General features: G+C 36.7%; 3 protein-coding genes across 39 annotated transcripts in view; 2 read left to right on the top strand and 1 right to left on the bottom strand.

The window, feature by feature from the left end:
• The first annotated feature begins 3,176 nt into the window (after positions 1-3,176).
• On the top strand, positions 3,177-11,239 carry stard5 (StAR-related lipid transfer (START) domain containing 5). The gene is made up of 6 exons (XM_051899316.1): positions 3,177-3,726; positions 3,826-3,875; positions 5,359-5,491; positions 7,114-7,231; positions 7,391-7,484; positions 7,666-11,239. The coding sequence occupies exons 1-6, from the start codon at positions 3,637-3,639 to the stop codon at positions 7,808-7,810; spliced, it is 630 nt and encodes a 209-aa protein (XP_051755276.1). The 5' UTR covers positions 3,177-3,636; the 3' UTR covers positions 7,811-11,239.
• A 2-nt stretch (positions 11,240-11,241) lies between these two features.
• il16 (interleukin 16) overlaps positions 11,242-17,192 on the bottom strand; it is a 40,710-nt gene continuing 34,759 nt past the window's right edge. For all 3 annotated transcript variants that reach the window (XM_051899278.1, XM_051899279.1, XM_051899277.1), the window contains 4 exons: positions 16,259-16,360; positions 15,608-15,854; positions 14,944-15,072; positions 11,242-12,493 (listed from right to left, as the gene is read on the bottom strand). In XM_051899278.1, the coding sequence (XP_051755238.1) occupies positions 12,333-12,493; positions 14,944-15,072; positions 15,608-15,854; positions 16,259-16,360 (639 nt within the window). In that variant the 3' untranslated portion in view covers positions 11,242-12,332. The remainder of the gene's footprint in view (positions 12,494-14,943; positions 15,073-15,607; positions 15,855-16,258; positions 16,361-17,192) is intronic.
• LOC127515530 (uncharacterized) lies at positions 12,969-14,937 on the top strand. Of its 35 annotated transcripts, none has more exons than XR_007930834.1 (3): positions 12,969-13,110; positions 13,417-13,518; positions 13,978-14,937. XR_007930834.1 is itself a non-coding variant. In XM_051899285.1 (3 exons), exons 1-3 carry the CDS (start codon positions 13,043-13,045, stop codon positions 14,642-14,644), a joined length of 1,500 nt encoding a protein of 499 aa, XP_051755245.1. In that variant the 5' UTR covers positions 12,969-13,042; the 3' UTR covers positions 14,645-14,937. The 35 variants fall into 35 exon arrangements, 34 of the variants coding, with proteins under 34 accessions (XP_051755245.1, XP_051755257.1, XP_051755256.1 ...); XM_051899285.1 differs by having other exon boundaries at positions 12,969-13,926; positions 13,978-14,028; positions 14,080-14,937; XM_051899297.1 differs by having other exon boundaries at positions 12,969-13,926; positions 13,978-14,028; positions 14,284-14,937.

The following is a 17,192-nucleotide window of genomic DNA, read 5'->3' on the forward strand; positions in this document are numbered from 1 at the left end:
TTCAAGGCTGTAACCTTGTATTTGAGATTGGTTGTGTAGTAAATATAAACATTTACAGTCAGCCAATGAAAAACTCGTATTGAACACTTTCCCCCTGTAAATCTCTGTGAGCGTTGTGACCTTGATCCAGATGATCATGAGCGACAAGTTAAAAGGTTGCACAAGCGTTCCCTCTATAAGCACTTATGATTACCTCAACACTTTAAATATCAATGTTTATTGAGATTAAGAGGTTGAGTGTGCAGGTTTTTCAATGGCCAGTTTATGAATTATTACATTTATGAACTGTTTACAATCCGGAATGTGTGGTAATAGTCTTGTATGACGTAGGATATGTGTAAACAAAAGCATCACGTCAATCTATATTTAAGTCCAGGAGGGTTATGAATATTGTGTTGTAATATGAGGAAGTATTTCCATGAAGGACAATGGAACTCTTTCAGAAATATTTTCTCACATTCAAGCACAAGAGCTTTTCATAATTCATAACATTTACGAAATTATTTTAGATGAGGTTGTCAACTTAAAGTTTTAGCCACCTTTTGAAGTTTTGAATGATTTCTGAAACTTTATCAAAGGTTATAATGGATAATGTTTTGGGATCACTGGACAAATGGACAAACCCAGTGATTGGGTTGTTTTTAACCCAGCAGTTGGGTTAAATGTTTGCCCAAAAAAATGTTTTATTAAACCCAACTTTTGTTTAAAAATTATTGTATGTCTGGCTTAAAATGAACCCAAAATGGGTTTTAAAATAAAAATCAGACAGAATTACTAGAGGCAACAATAATAATCAAAATGTGAACATTTATTAATAAGCAATTTAGTAAAAGTTGATTGTATAACTATTATTCATTAAACTTATTAATAAATGTTCATTTATTAAACAAATTAATAAATGTGACCCTGGACCACAAAACCAGTCATAAGTTGCACGGGTATACAGGTGCTGGTCATATAATTAGAATATCATCAAAAAGTTCATTTTTTTTATTATAAATTATTTTTAAAAATGAAACTTTCATATATTCTAGATTCCCTACATGTAAAGTAAAACATTTCAAAAGTTTTTTTTTTAAAATTTGATGATTAGAGCGTACAGCTCATGAAAGTCCAAAATCCAGTATTTCAAAATATTAGAATATTTCCTAAGATCAATCAAAAAATGGATTTGCAAAACAGAAAAGTTCAAGTTCTTTAAAGTATGTTCTTTTGTGCACTCAATACTTGATCGGCAGGACATATTACAGCAAATGACTTGCTCCTAGCCCAAATTACTGCATCAGTGAAGTGTGGCATGGAAGTGATCAGCCTGTGGCACTGCTGAGGCACTATTGAGCCTTCAGATCATCTGTATATTGTTGGATCGACTGTTTCTCATCTTTCTCTTGAAAATATCCCATAGATTCAGGTCAGGCATGTTGGCTGGCCAATAAAGCACAGTAATATCATGGTCAGCAAACCACTTGGAAGTGGTTTTTGCACTGTGGGCAGGTGCTAAAGTCCTGCTGGAAAAGGAAATCAGCATCTCCATAAAGCTTGTCAGCAGATGGAAGCATAAAGTGCTCCAAAATCTCCTGGAAGATGGCTGCATTGACTTTGCACTTGATAAAACACAATGGACCAACACCAGCAGACGTCACGGCCCCCCCAAATCATTATTGACTTCAGAAACTTCACACTAGACTTCAAGCAGCTTGGATTCTGTGCCTCTCCAGTCTTCCTTCAGACTCTGGGACCATGATTTCAACATGAAATGCTAAATTTACTTTTATCTGAAAAGAGGACTTTCGACCACTGTTCACTGTCCAGTTCTTTTTCTCCTTAGCCCAGGTAAGATGCTTCTGACGTTGTCTCTGGTTCAGAAGTGGCTTGGTAGTCCTTTTCCTGAAGATGTCTGAGTGTGGTGACTCTTGATGCGCTGACTCCGGCTTCATTCTACTCATTGTGAAGCTCTCCCAAGTGTTTGAATTGGCTTTACTTGACAGTATTCTCAAGCTTGCGGTCATCCCTGTTGCTTGTGCACCTTTGCCTACCCAATTTCTTCCTTCCAGTCAACTTTGCATTTAATATGCTTTGATACATCACTCTGTAAACAGCCACCCCATTCAGTAATGACCTTCTGTGACTTACTCTCTTTGTGGAGGGTGTCAATGATTGTCTCCTGGACCATTGCCAAGTCAGCAGTCTTCCCCATTAGTGTGGTTTCAAAGAACAAAAGATACCCGGAATTTATACTGTAGGGATGGTCATTTAATGAAACTCAAATGTAAATATTCTAATATTTTGAGATACTGGATTTTGGACTTTCATTAGCTGTACGCTCTAATCAACAAATTAAAAAAAAAAAAACTTTTGAAATGTTTTACTTTACATGTAGGGAATCTAGAATATATGAAAGTTTAATTTTTTAAAATAATTTACAATAAAAAATGAACTTTTTCACGATATTCTAATTATATGACCAGCACCTGTATTTGTAGCAATAGCCAGCAATTGTATGGGTCAAAATTATCTATTTTTCTTTTATGCCAAAAATCATTAGGATAGTAAGTAAAGATCATGTTCCATGAAGATAATTTGTAAATTTCCTACAATAAATATATCAATTTTATTTTTGTGAGTGGATATATGTTGCTAAGGACTTCATTTGGACAACTTTAAAGGCAATTTTCTCAATATTTTGATTTTTTTTTGCACCCTTCAGATTCCAGATTTTCAAATAGTTGTATCTCGGCCAAATATTGTCCTAACAAACCATACATCAATGGAAAGATTATTTATTCAACTTTCAGATGATGTATAAATTTCATTAGCCCTTATGACTGGTTTTGTGGTCCAGGGTCACACATGGTAATTTCCAACAGTTTTGGATTCATTTTAAGAAAGCAATACAGCAATTTTCAAACAATAGTTGGGTTAAATAAAACTACCCAGCAAGCTGAGCAAACATTTAAACCAATAGCTGGGTTTGTCCATTTTCAACCCAACTTGGTGTACCACAAATCAGAACTCTATAGCTTATTTATTATAGATCTCATTATTTCAAACTAAAGTAGCGTAATTATTTAAAATGGCCTCATATTCACTTATATTTAAATAGCGAGTCTATTTTATTTAATAATACGACAAAACAGGGACATACTATAAAACAGGATCGACCCAGAAAACTCCAATTCCCAGAATGCAACATTTGTCTGACGATCTCCAGACTGAGGAAGTGGCCTTTTTAAAATTGTGATGATTTTGTGGCAATAGACGGGTTAATTGTCTTTGTTTTATTATTTTGATCGCGCATGTGTAATTGAAGCGTGTCTTTGATCACTATTGAACTGTATCGATTATTATCTGTCGCAGTCACGATATGACAGTCACTCTTATCATCTGAAACTAATGAATGAACTGAAAACCTCTGTATGTTACACGAGAAACTGGCGGATTTAACTGTAGCTTCTGTTAGTTTATGGATATTAGATGTACTTGAAGAAAGATCTCGGAAGAATCGAAGGTAAACCGTGTCATTTACACTGTTCAGAAGGTTGCAGCCGGTCGCTCGCGATATAACGCTGTGAAAACATCTGCTGTTAGAGGACAAGTCAATACGATATAAAATAAAACTACACACGGTCCATTGTCATGGATTATATACACACGGCCAGATCAGTGGAAGATCGTCTCTTGAGCTACAGAAAAGACGAGTCCGGATGGAAAACATGCAAGAAAACTGTAAGTATTTAACAGAACTGTCTTTCGTGTCATGTTTTGCCCTTTTTTTGTCTTTAAACAAAGGATTTTTTTTTATTATTATTTGTTTTTTCTTCCTAGAATGATGTTGTGGTGTACTGGAGACCATCTTGTGAATTCGCGGGATATGTGTAAGTATAAATTCGTAAATTACATGATCTTGCATATTTGTCATCGTGACGTCATATGTGCTGACTGGCACTAGAACATGCATGACAAATATTGTACACTCATAAAATTGGACATAATTTAGTCTGAGAATGAGATAAATGCTCATGCTATCAGGGAATGAAAAATAATCCCTGATAAAGAGTTTTTTAACATTTTTCTGTTGAATATGCATTGCTTTATTCTGTTTAATATCTTCATTAAAGTACTTTATTCTCAGATCTAAAGTATTTTACTTGACAAATATTTAATTGGCGTAATCACCAGATTAGTCTTCTATTAGGGTCGGTTTTGACTTCTTGGATTTTAAGAAGTCTAGCTATATTTCATGAAGAATTGAAAGATTGGATTGTGGATTTTGGTATAATGTTCTCAAAATTAAATATTTTTTATATATTTGCCATGATTATGTCATATATGAAATACTGCTTCTATTAGAGAAACTTTTTTTAATCATTTAAAAAAAGTAAACATTTTTAAATTTGCATACAAAAGCCTTTGTTGTTCTTTAATGTGAAACATTAGGTTGACAAGAATTTCATTATTTTAGACTTGTCCCCTTCTCAGAAAACTTCCCATCTAATATAAAGATGAAATCAGTAGCAAATTTTTATTTTTGTGAAACAAAGGATTGCTGTAATTGCCATCATGTCTAGGGATGCACGATATATCGGCCACAATATCGGTATCGGCCAATATGTATTCATTTTTAATATTATCGTTATCGGCCCAATAAGAAAATTTTGCTGATAAATAATGGATTATTTGCTTCAGCTGAGACACTTCAGATGTGCACTGTTCACCATGATGGTTTTGAATTGCTTCAAATATGATTGAAATCACTTCAAAAAGGAAAGTACAGTTAAGTGCAACATATGCAGCGCAAGTCTGTCATATAAGCTACATAAAATTATAATGAGAACATTAAAATTGTGTGCTTGGGACTTGGCTTTTAACGGTAAAACTTGTGTTTTTGTAATCAGGCTCTCAAAAATTATATAAAAAATTTGGATTGAGATTTATTGGTCAATATATCGGTTATCGGCTTTCAAATATAAAGAATTATCGGTATTGGCCAAAATTTTCATATCGGTGCATCCCTAATCATGACACAATATCAAAAACAGTGTTGTGCAGTCTGTAAAAAACACAGAAAATCTAATGAATGTTCAAAATGTGTAATATTGCAATAATGTAATATTGTGCATAATAAACATTATATATAGCAAAAAAAAGTGACATGCAAAGTGAAATCTCATGGTCTGATCATAGTGCAGTCATATAAAGTTTTTTCTTTGTATTTGCAATTACATTATAATCTGTAGGCTATATTTCAGGATCTTTTTCTAGCATTCACACGCTGTCGACATCATGTGCAAACATCACGACAGCAGTGACATTAACCTTTGTCCAGAGCGGTGATTGTGTGTTCTTTGGGTTTCTCAGGTATAAGGGGGAGGGGATTGTCAATGGCAGTCCAGAGAAAGTGTGGGACTGCTTGAAACCTGAAATCAATGGACTTCGTGTAAAATGGGATGCGAATATAAAGAAGTTTGAGCTGCTTGAGCAGGTGTCTGCGGTAAGATAAACACAAATACACACCCATATATAAGCAGATCGTTGAGTTGAATCTCATGGTCTGACCAGTTCCTCTTTCAGCTAGGTGTGTAAGGAACAATGCTTTAGACTGTTAGAGGTGATGCATGTACTTTTTAAGTTAAAGGGATGGTTCACCCAAAAATGAAAACACCCTTAAGTTGTTTCAAACCTATATGAGTTTTTTTCTTCTGCTGAACACAAAAGTTATTTTAAAGGGGTGGTTGATTATGATTTCACTTTTTTAACTTTAGTTAGTGTGTAATGTTGCTGTTTGAGCATAAACAACATCTGCAGAGTTACGACACTCAAAGTTCAATGCAAAGGGAGATATTTTCTTTTACGGAAATCGCTTTTTAAGGACTACAACAAACGGCTGGTAGGGACTACAACAAGCTTCTTCCCGGGTGGGTGACATCACAAACCCCAAAATTTACATAAACTCCGCTCCCGAGAACACTCAACAAAAGGGGCGAGGCCATGTTGGGCTGCTTTAGAGAAGAGGAAGAGTTGTTGTAGTAGAGTGTTGTTACCATGCCGTCATTTTACGCCGGACTGCTTCACAAACGAGGGTCGATTCAACAATGGATTCGACGAGGGTCAATTCAACGATGGATTTGCACAAAAGATTAACATGACGGCACATGCTAGTGGATGAGTTGAATCAACTCCACAGCAACTACATAAATTTATCCACTAACCATTCAGAAACGTCCAGTTTCATTCTAAAAGTTGTAACTTCTTCCTGAGTCTCTCCATCAGTGTCGACTCCGGTTTGAACAATGTAAGGCTGAACACCGTTACTGACAATCCTCATTTTGGCTGCGTGAGATTCTCCAGCCTTGTTTGCTGTTGAGCAAAGGAAGCGTGAGCTGTTAAAGCTCCGCCCTATTCTGGAAAGTGGGCCGGGAGCAGCAGCTCATTTGCATTTAAAGGGACACACACAAAAATGGTGTGTTTTTGCTCACACCCAAATAGGGTAAAATTTGACAAGCTATAATAAATGATCTGTGGGGTATTTTTAGCTGAAACTTCACAGACACATTCTGGGGACACCAGATGACTTGTATTACATCTTGTGAAAAGGGGCATTATAGATCCCCTTTAAAGAATATTGTTAACCAAACAGTTGATGGGCACCAATAGTATGGAGGAGGAAAAAAGGAAGTCAGTGGAAGTCAGTGGGGCCCATCACCTGTTTGGTTACAGACATTCTTCAAAAAATCTTCTTTTGTGTTCAGCAGAAGAAAGAAATTCACTCTTTTATATCCCAGTGTGCAGTCGACTATAAGTAAGCCATTTGTTGGCTGACGTCCTGAAAAGTGTGGCGCTTTCCAAACGTCAGTCTATTTGTTTGAGTTTACAAACCAGCCCGAAAGCAACATTGGCTCAACCAATAACGTGAGTTTGGAGGAGACAGGAGGAGTGTCTGGGAGACCTGTCATTATTTTTGCTATTTCATTTGGTGACCCTAGTGAAACTACTTGCCTTTAGTCATTCTTATTTTCGTTGAGATTCACATGGCATTGCAATGATTTAGTGAATAATGCAGAGATAAAACGGCATATTTATACCTTTCTAAATCTTTTCATTTTCATTCCCTAGGATGTTTCGATCTGCCGGACCGTCACGCCTTCGGCTGCTATGGGCATTATATCACCTCGAGATTTTGTTGATGTCATTTCCATTAAACGCTATGAGGATGGCACAGTGTCATCAAACGGTATGCAGTGTTATGGCCTTCCTCCTTTAATTGGATTTGAATCCAACACTATTCTCAAACAGAATTTGTTGTGAAAAGCATAATTTTTCCATTAACATAAGACCTGATATTGATCTTAATAATGCTGTTACTGATAATCACATTTTCATTGTTTTATAGCCACCAATGTAAGCCATCCAAACTGTCCTCCTCAACCCGGCTTTGTCAGAGGATTCAACTACCCGTGTGGCTGCTTTTGTGTTCCAGTTCCTGGGTAAGTTTCTCAGAAAAATAAGCATGCCATTCAGTGAAAGTACCTTGGGTTGATGTAATTCAAATATCAGACAGCAGATGGAGACAAAAAAATTACATTTCATTTTTTTTTTTTTTTTTTCATGCAATACTGCATCAGTAGCATAAAATGTTTTAAGTATCCCATTTCTTTCTCTCTGTAGGGAACCAGGCAAAACACAGCTGTTCAGCTTTTTCCAGACGGATCTTGGAGGTTTACTTCCACGTTCAGTCGTCGAATCATTTTTCCCCTCTAGTATGGTAGAGTTTTACAGCAACCTGACCAAAGCTGTAAAATCAATGAAATAGCACCAATGACACTTTAGAGAAAATGTCCCCCTTTAATCTTAAATGTGAATATTTTGATAATTTGACACACCTTGCATTTAATCAAGCTTTAGGTGGAAAGTGAAATGACCTTAATCCTGATTCTTCCGATAGCTACAGTACAAATGTCCAAACACACTTGCACATAGTCCGTTTTATAGGTATAGAGTACTGGAACATTTGGTTTACCATGTTATTTCATTAATTCTAAAAACTAGTGATTCAAATGGGGAGCTATTGCACAAACAATAGACATTTACACTTATGCATTTGGCAGATGCTTTTATCCAAAGTGACGTACTGTGACATTTATCAGTCAGTTTGTTTCAGGGGAATTGAACCCATGATGTTGGTGTTGCTAGCATCATGCTCTGCCAGTCCAGCTATTCCATCAGGGTGATTTTTTTTTGGGGTGCGATCCTATAATGTAGCATGATGATAAATTTGAAAATAATTTCATTCAAATATGGTTAATTTTTTCAGACTTTACAGCTCCATTGTAAAACCTAGTGGGACCTTGCTTTCTACTTTACGATTTGTGTGTGTCATACAAATAGTGCTACGTGAAACAAAAGGGAGTCTCGACTCACAGTTGATTTGAACAGAGTTTGGCATTAAAGGATTAGTTCACTTCAGAATTAAAATTTCCTGATAATTTACTCACCCCCATGTCATCCAAGATGTTTATCTTTCTTTCTTCAGTCGAAAGGAAATTCGTTTTTGAGGAAAACATTCCAGGATATTTCTCAATATAGTGGATGTCCAAATTGCAAATTAGTGCAGCTTCAAAGAGCTCTACATTACATTACGTAATCACATTGGAAAGGTCATGTGTGACGTAGGTGGAAATACTGCAGTAGGGCCTTTTTTTGTAAAGGGCATTTGACTTAGTCTTTGACTTGCTCGGTACTTCCACCTACGTCACGTGTGACTTTTCCAACGTGATTATGTAATGCGTGGCGCATTGCAGAGCAGTGCAAGATGAGCATTTGTGGCTAAAAAGTGGTTAAATTTTTATTTATTTTTTTATAAAATGGCCGATTGTTTCACTAGATAAGACCCTTATTCCTCGTCTGGGATCATGTAGAGCTCTTTGAAGCTGCACTGAAACTGACATTTGAACCTTCAACCCGTTGAACCCCAGTGAAGTCCACTATATGGAGAAAAATCCTGGAATGTTTTCCTCAAAAACCTTCATTTCTTTTCAACTGAAGAAAGAAAGACATGAACATCATGGATGACATGGGGGTGAGGAAATTATCAGGAAATTTGAATTCTGAAGTGAACTAATCCTTAACATAGAGGTATCTTAGAAGACAACACAAGGTTGCTGCTTACTTTTTGAAACTGCTGTCAGGAGCACACCTTTGATGTCTGGCCTAAATAGGCAGTTCTCTAGTTTTTGGAACAAAGCCTTATTTTAATAAGCTGTTTTTAGAATCTCAGTCAAATATTTTATGACATGTATCTGGGTTTATTTGAATAATTGAGCTCCTGATGGATGCATTTATATCACAAGTCTGGATGTTAGATATGCTGAAACCTAGTATTTCTATATTTGAATAGTGATGTTATAGCGCATAAATGGCTTTTGAAATTCATTGTTTACTGACAGATGAGTATCTTCAGACATATTTGAAGAAATGCATTTGCTGCTCTTCTCAGTTAACATAACTGAGATTGTGTACTGTATGTTTGAGGCTGTTAAAAGAAGGCCAGAACAATCTTGACAGAATTATAATGAGGCGTGTTATTATGTTATGATGCAACACTAAGGTTTAGCTGGTTAGCATGACCCCATTAGCCTCTGCTGGTGATTCTGTAACCAGTATAAAGCTTTTTTCTCCTTTGATGGCCATTCAAAAGAATCCATGGACTGCCAGCCGAGCAACTGCCATTAAGAGAACTGGGAATGCTAATGGATGAATGGAAAATATTGTGTATTATTTCATACATCTCTTTGAAAGGAACAAATTACGCATGTGGAATTCTGTGGAATCAGAATCAGATTAAGAATAACTGAAATTCCAATAGATTTCCTGAATTTGAATTGAAGTGGAGAACAGGATGCAGAATTTGAATTAAAGGAAGTTGAATTAGACAATTACCTGACTAAAATTTAAAATTAAATGTAAAATTTTTCTATATATATAATTTAATGAGATTACATATTTAATAAATTAACTATAACCGTAACTTTGTCTTAGACTAATGAGTTCTTCTGTTGATTGAATGTGTTCAGTGTCTTTGAATGTCAGTTGAGTAAATTCCACTTCTTGTCATTGGAATTCAAATTCTATTCCAATTTTAAATTGTGTGGGGTGTGGCTAATTCAATTCAAATTCTCGCTCGTAAATCGAAAGGGAGTCGATTCTTGAATTCAGAATTTTGCCCAAGCCTTCCAAAAAAGCATGAAAAAATACTTTTTTTTTTTTTTTTCCATAGTTGTAGAAGAAATTAATACCATTTTGGCTTTGCATTTCTGCTTGTAATCTAATTTGCACATGGACAAAGGGACTGTTTGATGCTATGTATATGACTAACCTCAGAGAGAACAGTGTTGTATGTCTTGTTTGTTGACTCTTATATCTTTCATTGCCGTTTGCTGTTTTGTGTCCAGCTGCACGATTGTCCATCCTGACATACATCTTAACCAGTCGGTGCTTTGTGTTTTTATGCCTGTACGCCGTCAGTGAAACAACTGTGAACGCATGCTCGTGGCCTGGAGATGTGTTCTGTGCTTTTTCAATTATTTTTACGTACTGTATATGAGCAATATACTCTAGTGCATTTTAGGATTATTTTGGGGATCTAGATTTTACATCCGTTTTGCAAGGAGTGTGTGCTTGCCTTCAGTAGTATTGTGCAATATTTTAATAAAACACAGATTTACATTCCATTAGGAATCAGAGTGTGCCATCTGACAAATCGCTCCACTGTCAAGCCAGGGTTTTTGATTCCAGATTTTTCATTTTGTTGAAGTCGACCATTTTACTTCTGCGTAAAATTATGTATTTTGAATATAACATTTTGATTAGTGGAAATTTATTTTATATCTATCTGAAATTGATAGGATTGTAAAAGTGGGCAGTACAAATCAGAATGCAGGCAAATGATTGTCATTTTAGAGGCGGAGCAAGTTAGTACATTTTGTGAAGAAATTTCTTTTATCTTTCTAATCAATCACACACTATGAGTATGCATTAAAATTGGGTCAGTTGTTATTTCATGTTGACTTCAAACATGTTTTTCTCTGTTTTTGCTCAGTGCAGCTGCACTATGGGACATCTGTGTACTGTTTGTTAATACCCAAAAAAATAAGAAAAAAAAGAAATTGCACTGTCAAACACATTGCTTGATTCTTCTTTTAGATTCTGTTTTCAGATATTAAAAATGATTGATGACCATGTGTATCATTTGTATCATACTTTATTTGGACATTACAAACCTTAACTACATTTAAAACATCTTTGTTCTGACACATTTTCAATATATTAAGGCTTTTCTTTTAAAGGAAAAGAAATAACTAAAAAAACAGAATACTAGAGGTGTTCGGCACACTAGTTATTTCTTAACTGTCAAAGGTGGAATCTGTTGGAGAAGGTAATAGATAATTTTTTTTTGAAAATATCAAACTAATGTATTTATTATTTCTGTGTTTGATGGAAAAACTAGAGCTTTGTACTGTTAGGGGCAGTATTTTGAAAAAAAAAATGATTGAAATTCATCTTAATGGTTACTCTATTTGTTTCACTGTGCCGCAAACGCTTCATGACACGTTCTTTACATTCTGCTTTGGTGAAATGGTGTAGAAATATACAATATCTAAAGGTATTTATTTACAGGCTTGTGCAAATCGTTGCATCAAAACAGGCAGATTTGACAAGAATCTTTTTTTTTTTTTTTTTTTTTCTTTTATGAATCCCTGATCGTGACAGTAAACAGTACAACACCAGCACAGCGATGTGCTATAAGACTCAGAAAAACAAGCTTTCCTGATCATGTCGTACCACATCATGCAGTGATGCACATCATGCACGTCATACAAGATATTAAAGTCATACAACTGGTAAAATGCATAAATGGCAGAATGGTGCAATAAAGGCAACTGAATGATCCCAGCGAGTTTCCCACAGTCTTTGAAAACCTGGAAATATCAGGGAATTTTAAAATTCCAGGCTTGCAAAACTCATGAAAGTGGGAAGGGTAAAAAAAAAATCCTAAAAAGTCATGTGAATGTTTATAGTGAATATGCCTTTTTCTTGCTCAACTCTAAAATACTTAATTGGTTAGAAATAGCTCTTTCTGATTGAAATGTCATGAAAATTCATTGGTCAAAACAAATGGGAAAGCTGCTTTTAAGAAATTGTGATTTGTAGCAATTGGAGGCATTTCCTTAAGGCTTGAAATAATGTTTTGCATAATTTCAAGTTGATTGAACACTGGAATAAGTCCAGTATGTGTTCTGTTTTTTCTTATAAGTGCCTTTGAATGAAGTTAATCTCTACTCGCATCTTTTTCTCTTGATGACGAGTGTAAACGGCCCATCGTTAAGACCTTTGATGAGTGTCCAGGCCTCAAAGCGTGTGAGACCCTGCAGAGCCGAGTCCTGTATCTGCAGTACCTCATCACCAGACTTCAGCCCCTTTTGCTCAGCGTCACTTCCTGCCAGAGAAAATACAGAATACATTCTATGATTATATGTTATATAGTGATTTGCAGGCTCACATGGAATCTGACAACTTGACAGAAAAGCCCAGAGATTTATGCAGAATAAATATTCACATTCTCTACACCATTTTTGCTGGTTTATTAAATATTTTGGTTATTTTGATTTTGCTTTCGGCTACCGGTAACACTGCAGTATTCGCAAGGCCATTTAAATCAGTTCAGACAAAAAAAAAAAAGAAAATTCTGTCATTTATGTTGTTCCAAAACTGTAACGCTTTCATTCATCTTCAAAATACAAATGAACATAAATTAGTGATTTCTGTCCCTCCATTGACAGCCTACACAACTACCACTTTGACGCTTCAAAAAGTTCATAAAGTGATCATAAAACTAATGAATTGAGTGGTTTAGTCCAAATTTTCTGAAGAGATTTGATCACTTTATATGACGAACAGATTGAATTTAGTCTTTTGTTCATGTATAAACATTCATCAGCACACACATCAGTTGTGGTAAACGGAAGCTCAAGCATGTTTGCTTGACATGCGAGAACCAATGAGGTTCATTCTCGTGTTACGCAGCACGTTTGAGCTTCTCCAAGAACCAATGAGGTTCATTCTCGTGTTACGCAGCCCGTTTGAGCTTCAGCAAGAACCAATGTGGTTCATTCTCGTGTTACGCAGCACATTTAAGCTTCAGCAAGAACCAATGAGGTTCATTCTCGTGTTACGCAACACATTTAAGCTTCAGCAAGAACCAATGAGGTTCATTCTCGTGTTACGCAGCACGTTTGAGCTTCTCCAAGAACCAATGAGGTTCATTCTCGTGTTACGCAGCCCGTTTGAGCTTCAGCAAGAACCAATGAGGTTCATTCTCGTGTTACGCAGCACATTTAAGCTTCAGCAAGAACCAATGAGGTTCATTCTCGTGTTACGCAGCACGTTTGAGCTTCAGCAAGAACCAATGAGGTTCATTCTTGTGTTACGCAGCACGTTTGAGCTTCAGCAAGAACCAATGAGGTTCATTCTCGTGTTACGCAGCACGTTTGAGCTTCTCCAAGAACCAATGAGGTTCATTCTCGTGTTACGCAGCCCGTTTGAGCTTCAGCAAGAACCAATGAGGTTCATTCTCGTGTTACGCAGCACATTTAAGCTTCAGCAAGAACCAATGAGGTTCATTCTCGTGTTACGCAGCACGTTTGAGCTTCAGCAAGAACCAATGAGGTTCATTCTCGTGTTACGCAGCACATTTAAGCTTCAGCAAGAACCAATGAGGTTCATTCTCGTGTTACGCAGCACGTTTGAGCTTCAGCAAGAACCAATGAGGTTCATTCTCGTGTTACGCAGCACGTTTGAGCTTCAGCAAGAACCAATGAGGTTCATTCTCGTGTTACGCAGCACGTTTGAGCTTCAGCAAGAACCAATGAGGTTCATTCTCGTGTTACGCAGCACATTTAAGCTTCAGCAAGAACCAATGAGGTTCATTCTCGTGTTACGCAGCACGTTTGAGCTTCAGCAAGAACCAATGAGGTTCATTCTCGTGTTACGCAGCACGTTTGAGCTTCTCCAAGAACCAATGAGGTTCATTCTCGTGTTACGCAGCACGTTTGAGCTTCAGCAAGAACCAATGAGGTTCATTCTCGTGTTACGCAGCACGTTTGAGCTTCAGCAAGAACCAATGAGGTTCATTCTCGTGTTACGCAGCACGTTTGAGCTTCTCCAAGAACCAATGAGGTTCATTCTCGTGTTACGCAGCACATTTAAGCTTCAGCAAGAACCAATGAGGTTCATTCTCGTGTTACGCAGCACGTTTGAGCTTCAGCAAGAACCAATGAGGTTCATTCTCGTGTTACGCAGCACGTTTGAGCTTCAGCAAGAACCAATGAGGTTCATTCTCGTGTTACGCAGCACGTTTGAGCTTCTCCAAGAACCAATGAGGTTCATTCTCGTGTTACGCAGCACGTTTAAGCTTCAGCAAGAACCAATGAGGTTCATTCTAATGTGTTACACGGGTATGGTTCAGCTTCTGTTTGTGTTCGCTGATCAAGGTTTATATGTAAATAAAAGCCTAAATTCAATCTGTTCATCATACAAAGCGATCAAGTCTCTTTGGAAAATTTGGATTAAGCCCCTCAATTCATATTGATTGTTTTACAATCTCTTTATGAACTTTTTGAAGCGTCAAAGTGGTAGTTGTGTAGGCTGTCAATGGAGGGACAGAAAACTCTCAGATTTCAATAAAAAAGATCTTCATTTGTGTTCTGAAGATGAAGAAAGTCTTACAGGTTTAGAACAACATGAGGGTGAGTAAATGATGACAGAATTTTAATTTTTGGGTGAACTATCCCTTTAACATATTACATACACAAAATGTGAAATGATTCTGAATATAAGAATATGAGATACTGTAGCAGGTTTTGCATAAAGGCTCAGTCAGATTCTCACCTGTAAATATTCTGTTGATGGTTAGAGGTCTGTCTCCATTAATGGAGCCTTTTCCTCCCTCAAGACTAAATCCAACTCCACCCGCGTTCTTCTCCAGCTCGATTGTTACAACTTCGCCTCCATCGTCCCCTAAGAGACATTTTTTATAGAATGAATGTACACATTTTTAAGTTTTAATTATTAAGTTTAGTCTTAACTATTTGGATTGATTTTCTAAATGACATTTGAGTAGCAAATATTAACATAAAACATTTAGATACATCATGAAACCCACTGAAATGTGATGTTTGATTATCAATATTATTCAGTTTTTACAGCAACTGTTACTGTACACAAAAAGTAGTCAAAAAGGTCTAAATCCATAATTAAGGCACACCAGGCAGAACAAGAAATTTGGAAGCATTTTGAAAAAAGTTATCTAAAATTCTCCACAATTTCTACTAAAGTTGTGAACAACTGACGCGTTGAATTTGGACAGAATTTAATACATGAATTCATCAGCCTTAGGGAAAACTAGTCCAGTTCAAATAGGGCTTTTATTTGGACTTCAGTCTTAGTTTTTTTATTACACATTATGTAGCTCTTGTAATATTTCTGTATCCCTTTTGTGCCCTATTAAGTGTTGACAAAGTGTCACTGCCATCGCTCAGTAATGTTGACCCACCTGTGGCGCTGCTTTCTGCCCCGCTGCTGCTAGACTCATTAGCGTTAGCGCCTCCCTTCTCTTCTGCGTCTTTGTTCTTGGACACCACCACCACAGCCTGCTTCATGTTGCGGGCTTGCCTGAGTATCGCAGTGGCATCACTGTGTGTGACATTTTTTAGCGTTTGACCGTTAATGGACAACACCTCATCTCCTCTTTCAATGGTCCCCTCCTGAGCAGCCAGGCCACTGGGAAACACCCTGTGAACCTGAAGGTACATGATTTGGTACAACGAATAAAATTAATATATAAAATACTGTAAAATATTCTTTTGCTAGCATTATCTGAATACATTTTGCATTTACAGTAATAATCGTCCCTTCTGGCAAAGACTGCAAATTTCATCTGCAAAAATACACGAAAAACATGAAATTCGAAAGCTACGACAGAAGGGGCGATTATTGTCAATGTCATCAAACCTGCCACTTTTAATTAAGCAGAATCATGAATGAGATTTGAAGCTTGGACATTCTGCCTAAGGTCCTATTTTGTGTTTCAGGGAAGCAAGAAATGAATACAGAGTCAGAACGACATGAGGGTGTGTTTCCTGTCGAAAGGTGAAGCAGATGAGCTGTGGTGTGTGGTTTATGGAGATTTGAAGACATCACTCACTGTAGTTGCTTTGTTCTCCAGATCAATACCGCCAGCAATGCTGAAACCCAAGCCAGCTCCTTCTTCTTTATGTAGAATCACAACATGGATGCCTTCCAGTTGCTAATGGACATTAAGAAATCCAAATCAGCATTGTTTATAGAGTATTTTGTGGTTCAAAAGCCCTTTGTACCTGTACTTTTTAGCTGCCTTTTTAGTACTCGGATGCATTTAGCATAGCAGTTATTCTAGAACATGCCTGCATTTCAAAACATGGGTTTATCTCTTTGTAAAGAACAGCTGCCACATTGATGATTTCCAGGTGGGCTGGATCATGTTCCCACTCCATTACATCATGCAGTTTTGAGAGAGAGATTGAGATGAAGCCTTGAATAGCACAAAACAATTTCATGAATAATTATTTTGTCAGAATCTCATTAGCATCTGGCACTGTCTCAAAAAATGACACTTGTCTAAATATGATTCATAAGGCTGCTGAATATAAAGTGCCCTCAAAGCCTAATTTTAAGTCACACCTACTGAATTCATCCTGGGACCTGAGCCAAATATCCCAGAACTGGATCCAAATTCATGTACTTACGATGTCAGCCTCATTGCTGTTCTTCATCATTGACGACTCTTCTCTCACAGCGTTACGGGACAGTAAAGCGTCCATCGGATACACACGGAAGTATCGGGTAATCTGGGTACTTATATATTTACTTACTGCTTTTTGCATACTGTTTAGTGGGGAAGTAGGCATATCTGAACAGGGTGCACAACAATCTTGTTTTACCTCTCATATTCTCAAGAACTAGCATTTCAATTGGATTATTAAGGGTTAATTTTAACAGTCCTGCTGTGTGACACTTCTATTTAGTTGGAGCCAACATTTGTTTCCAATAGTATTTTGAACTTATTTACATAATACAAATTGCATCAAGGGACTTGAAGG

The sequence above is a fragment of the Ctenopharyngodon idella genome, chromosome 7 (assembly GCF_019924925.1).
Source record: "Ctenopharyngodon idella isolate HZGC_01 chromosome 7, HZGC01, whole genome shotgun sequence".
NCBI lineage: Eukaryota > Metazoa > Chordata > Actinopteri > Cypriniformes > Xenocyprididae > Ctenopharyngodon > Ctenopharyngodon idella.

Excerpts from the sequence above, each read along its gene's own strand:
- stard5 (XM_051899316.1), top strand. The coding sequence starts at position 3,637 with ATGGATTATATACACACGGCCAGATCAGTGGAAGATCGTCTCTTGAGC. Across the intron at positions 5,492-7,113 it reads TGCTTGAGCAGGTGTCTGCG|GATGTTTCGATCTGCCGGAC; the intron begins GTAAGATAAACA and ends TTCATTCCCTAG. Across the intron at positions 7,485-7,665 it reads TTTTGTGTTCCAGTTCCTGG|GGAACCAGGCAAAACACAGC; the intron begins GTAAGTTTCTCA and ends TTCTCTCTGTAG.
- LOC127515530 (XM_051899281.1), top strand. The coding sequence starts at position 13,043 with ATGCGAGAACCAATGAGGTTCATTCTCGTGTTACGCAGCACGTTTGAG. Across the intron at positions 14,029-14,079 it reads CTTCAGCAAGAACCAATGAG|GTTCATTCTCGTGTTACGCA; the intron begins GTTCATTCTCGT and ends AGAACCAATGAG.